We start from the raw sequence: 5,065 nt of genomic DNA, 5'->3' as shown, positions 1-5,065 counted from the left end.
TATGGTAGCTAGGGCTGGGTAAAAAAATCGATTTAATCGATTTTGGATCGATTTCATTTAAATTTTGTAGTATCGATTCACAGGGCGTGAGATCGATTTTTTTTTTTTTTTTTCAAACTTCACATACAGGTTCATATGAATACAATACAATACAAAGTATGCTGGTGCACGATATAATACATCCATGGTGCACACATGAGATTGATTTTCCTCCCCCAGTAGTCTCGTGCGTGATGAAGCCGCAGCGCACTGAGCGCAGTTACGTCAGGTTGACGTTCAAGCGCGCATACACAAAATGGCTGAGGCAGGTAAAACACCGCTCAGCAAGCCGTCCCATCTGAAGTCTGACGTCTGGAATCATTTCACATTTAAACCAACAAAGGACAACGAGCTGGATAAAACCAAGGTTGTATGCAAAATATGCCAAGCGGAGCTCAGTTATTGTAGAAATACTACAAACCTCAGAAGCCACTTGACGAGGTACCACACTACGCTAAGTACGTTAGCTTCCGACAACAAGCCGTCCGGGGCAAAACAAAAGAAGCTGAGGGACCTCTTAACATTACCACCCGAGTCTCCGCGGGCCGTAAAGATAACAGAGGCCATCGCAACGTTTGTTTGCAAAGATTTACGCCCGTACTCGGTAGTGGAAAATGAAGGCTTCAGGCGGCTGCTTCAGGTGCTCGAACCACACTACGTTATGGTGCAACGTAAGCATCTGACTGAAACTGTTATCCCCATGATGTATACATGTGTGAAAGACGACATACGAATGAAAATGCAGTCAGCAGAAAGAGTCGCTATCACGTGTGACACCTGGACATCACTGTCAACGCAGTCCTACCTAACGGTGACATCTCACTACATTGACACGGAGTGGTGCCTCATGTCTCATGTGCTACAGACCACCGAGGTTCTCACAAGCCACACCGCTGTTAATTTAGCTGATATGTTGACGAGGGCCATACAGGAGTGGGGGCTGACCAGCAAAGACCCAGCAGTCGTGACGGACAACGCTGCAAATATGGTGCGTGCGGTGGACATAATGCAGCTGATGCACATCGGGTGCTTCGCGCACACACTGAACTTAGCATCACAAGCAGGTCTAAAAATCCCAGCCGTGTCACGTCTGCTTGCTCGAGTGAGGCGTATAGCAACGTTCTTTCACCGGAGTACGACGGCAAACCACGTACTAAAAGAAAAACAGAAGCTGCTTCAACTGCCAGCGCATAAGCTAACACTAGACGTCGTGACTAGGTGGAATAGCGCACTGGAGATGCTGGAGCGCTTTTTAGAACAACAGCCAGCTATCTCTGCAACTCTCCTTTCACAAGACGTGCGTAGGAATGAAAAAGATCTGTGCACGTTAACAGAAGAAGATGTAACGATTGCCGAAGATTTGGTGCGGACCTTGAAACCAATGAAAGAAGCTACACTGGCAATGTCAGAGGACAAGCAACCAACACTGTCCGTCATCGCACCACTTCTCGCCCTGCTGCAGGAAGCCTTGACCCCCAGCCAGGAAGATTCCACCGTGGTGAGGGACTTAAAGGCTGCTGTAAAGAACAACTTGAGGACAAGGTATGCTAAGCTCTCTCTCTCTTTTTCTCTCTCTCTCTCTCTCTGTGTTTGTGTGTGTGTATGTGTGTATGCAATAGTCAGTGGTAGGCCAAATCAAAACATTACAAAAGCAAAGTTTTGTATTTACATGTACATTTTCTTCTCATTTTACTGATCTTGTAGCAGTTAATAATTTATCATCCTTTTTGTTTGTGTGTGTGAGATTGTATATTGTATCAATGCCATGTTTATCCTCATACTGTGATGAAAAAAATAATTTGTGAAATGTCTTAAAGATATGATGCAAAGAAGGAGACATTGTATGCAGCGACAGCGCTGGACCCTCGCTTTAAGGCCCTACCATCCCTGTCTGCTGAAGAGCAAGATGATACCTTCTCCAAACTGCAGGCTGAGGCTGCCACTGCTGCACCTGATGTAAGTATTTAAAATGAATAAATAAATACATTATTTTCAATCAATTAAAAGATTCTCTATTGGATTATGGAACATTATATAATTTAAAAGAGTTCATAAATGAGTTTCAATCAATTAAAATATTCTCTATTGGATTTTAGGAATATTATATACCGTAATTTAAAAGAGTTCATAAATGATTTTAAATCTATTTATTTATTTCTGTATTTTTCTTTTTTCTGTCTTATTCAACAGCAAGATACTGATGGTAATGATGCTGATGAAGGAACTGAGGAGATGGGGGAAGCGACTTTGCCCAAGAAGCCCAAGAAATCCAGCACCTTGGAGTCCCTCCTTGGGGCAGTCTACTCGCCACCAGTAAAGGGAGATGGACAGAAAACTCCAGCAAAGAGGGCTGAAGATGAAATCAGAAGATACAGGGCAGAACAACCTGCTGGGCTGAATGAAAGCCCTCTGACCTGGTGGAGGGCAAAAGAAAAAGAGTATCCACTGTTGGCTCGCCTGGCAAAGCACTACCTCTCAGTCCCAGGGACCAGTGTTGCGTCGGAGAGGGTGTTTTCCACTGCGGGTGATATTGTCACTGCCAAAAGGAGCTGCATCACCCCAGAACACGTCAATGAGCTCATTTTTCTCAACAAGAATCTCTCAGTCTCTAAGTGAGACAGTTTAAGTTAACTGTCTTTTAGTTTTGTTGAAATTATTTTTTCACTTAAACAATGCAATTTGCTGCAATTTGCAGTACACTTTCAATTGCACTTTAGAGATTTACAGTAAGACAGTTTTGTTTACAGTTAACAAGTGTGAACTGTCAAATTTACAAAGTAACAGGACTTGACTTGAGAGAGGTTAATTGTACTTTTAGTTTTGTTAATATTATTTTGCACTTAAACAATGCCTTTATGCAATTTGTTGTTCAAGTACTGTCACTTGCACTATTGAAACTTGACAGTTTTGTTTACAGTTAATATGAACTGTCAAATTTAATTCAAGTCTGCACTTTAAACCTGAAGAGAAAAAATAAAGTCATGTGTATTTTGCAACACAGTTGAGCCATTTTCATTATTTAAGAGCAGATTGAATCGATTCGAATCGATTCGAATCGAATCGAATCGAATCGAATCGAATCGAATCGAATCGAATCGTGATTAATCGATTTAAAACCTTAAGAATCGAAATCGAATCGATTTAGGAAATTGGCCATGATACCCAGCCCTAATGGTAGCAACATGTTATGCTATGAAATCCATATTGTAGATATTTTGACATGCATATGTATCCAATTTGACTATAGGTGTTTTAAAGGGATAGTTCAACATTTTGTCAAAGTGGCCCATTGCCATAATCCCTATAGTCATAGCAGTAGGTTCGTTACCTTTAATTGTCGGTGCAAGCTATTTTTAGAACGGCGGAGCAGAGCCGTGAGCTGCTCAGAGCTACGCTACGGAGGCTCATGGGATTTCTTGGTTTCCCCTCATCAAACTCATCAAATACACAATCCAACAACTCCACAACGCTCTGGTGGACAAATTGTGACCTGCACATTCACCACGCTATGAGATAATAACACAACGTTACCACACAGAGTTGTTTTAGAGGGAAATTCATGCAAAACCGCTGATGTGTGTTCCTGTCGGGGACAGTTTTTCATCAAGCAGTCTCTGTATTTTCCTCTAAAACAACTCTGTCTGGTAACGTTCTGTTATTATGTCATAGCGTGGTGAAAAGTTCCTTATTTTATACATTTATTTAATAATATATCCTATTACAGATGATGTCAACATTACTCTTGATATGACATCATATCTTAATGCATCATATATTTCTGTTAATAATGATTATCACTGTATTTTTCCACCTTTTTTAACATTTTCTTTCCACATTTTTGTACAGTTTCACTTCACTACTTTTGTTAATGGACATTAAATGTGACACATAAACCTTCAACAGATACACAAAGTAACAATGCTAACAGTTGCTCTGTGGCGTCTCACCTGCAGCAGCAGTCGGCGGTGGCGGTGGTGATGGGCGTGGCTAAAAACCCCTGATCCATGTTTCTCAAGCAGAAACTCTGAGCAGATGGGAACATGTTGAATCACAGCCGAGGATTTAAAATGACCGGAGGAAGTGGAAGTTAAATCCAGGACGTGGCTGAAACCTGCTGGACTCTGAATGTTGATGAGCTTCACTTTCTCTCTGTCAGTCTCAGTCCGTGTCTTCGTTTGCTCCTGTGAAGATAATCTGGGGGAAAATGCAGCGCAGCATCTTCTCCTCTCTCAGGGAGGTAAATACTGCTGATCCATCAAACTTTATGCTCCGGCTGTAAAAGAGATATTCATGTCAAACGGCCTGCGCTGCGTGTAAGTCATCAGTATTCAGAGGAGCTGGAGGAGCTGGAGGAGCTGCCGAGGCCGCGACCGCAGACGGAGACGGAGACGGACCGAGTGAGTTCAGCTCAGGACTCGGATCACAGCAGAGTCCAGAACACACACACTGAATCTGACTCATTCAACCAGATTTAAGGCTCTAACACACCGGCCACGTGACGGATAAACAGGGATGCAAACGGGTCAGGACCAAAAAAACAGAGTAATTGTCCGGATGCATCTCAAATGTCCATTTCCAGTAGCTCAAATCAAACAGCCCCAACCAAGTATTGAGTGCATATTGAAGATATTTTTCAGAAGGCCAACATTTCCATATAAAAAAAAAACTAAAAAAAACAAAAAAACAGTTCCTTTGTAATATTAACATTTTGGGGGATACTGATACTGAATTTTAGGTCTTCATTTAATGTTAAAAGGAGAAAAAAGCAGTCGCTCAACTCATAGCGTCGATGTAGCAAAATATAATATTATTAAAATACAAAACGGGACCGACGTTTCCGCCTAACGAAGACATGGAAGACCAGGTTAGGTCGAAACGTCGGTCCCGTTTTGTATTAATTATATTCTTCTACATCGAGGCTATGAGTTGAGTGACTGCTTTTTTCTCCTTTTACTGTTTTGGGTCCGGCTGTCAGCTCCTCTTCAATTCTGGTGTGCGCTCCTACCACGTTTTTTCCAAGACTTCA

The 5,065-nt window shown here is 42.0% G+C and overlaps 1 protein-coding gene across 1 annotated transcript; it reads left to right on the top strand.

Annotated features, from left to right (window-relative positions):
- The first annotated feature begins 742 nt into the window (after positions 1-742).
- LOC146975356 (E3 SUMO-protein ligase ZBED1-like) lies at positions 743-2,655 on the top strand. The gene is made up of 3 exons (XM_085796613.1): positions 743-1,581; positions 1,857-1,995; positions 2,230-2,655. Exons 1-3 carry the CDS (start codon positions 743-745, stop codon positions 2,653-2,655), a joined length of 1,404 nt encoding a protein of 467 aa, XP_085652739.1.
- The last annotated feature ends 2,410 nt before the right edge of the window (positions 2,656-5,065 follow it).

This window comes from Trachurus japonicus, chromosome 13 (assembly GCF_045865225.1).
Source record: "Trachurus japonicus isolate A0001 chromosome 13, Traja_1.0".
Classification (NCBI taxonomy): Eukaryota; Metazoa; Chordata; class Actinopteri; order Carangiformes; family Carangidae; genus Trachurus; species Trachurus japonicus.
Note: the sequence above shows the minus strand (reverse complement) of the source record. Positions and strands in the feature narration are given on the sequence as shown.

Bases quoted from the DNA above. Each gene is read 5' to 3' on its own strand.
- LOC146975356 (XM_085796613.1), top strand. From the start codon at position 743: ATGTATACATGTGTGAAAGACGACATACGAATGAAAATGCAGTCAGCA. The intron at 1,582-1,856 runs GTATGCTAAGCT...AATGTCTTAAAG, and splicing joins AAGAACAACTTGAGGACAAG to ATATGATGCAAAGAAGGAGA. The intron at 1,996-2,229 runs GTAAGTATTTAA...CTTATTCAACAG, and splicing joins CTGCCACTGCTGCACCTGAT to CAAGATACTGATGGTAATGA.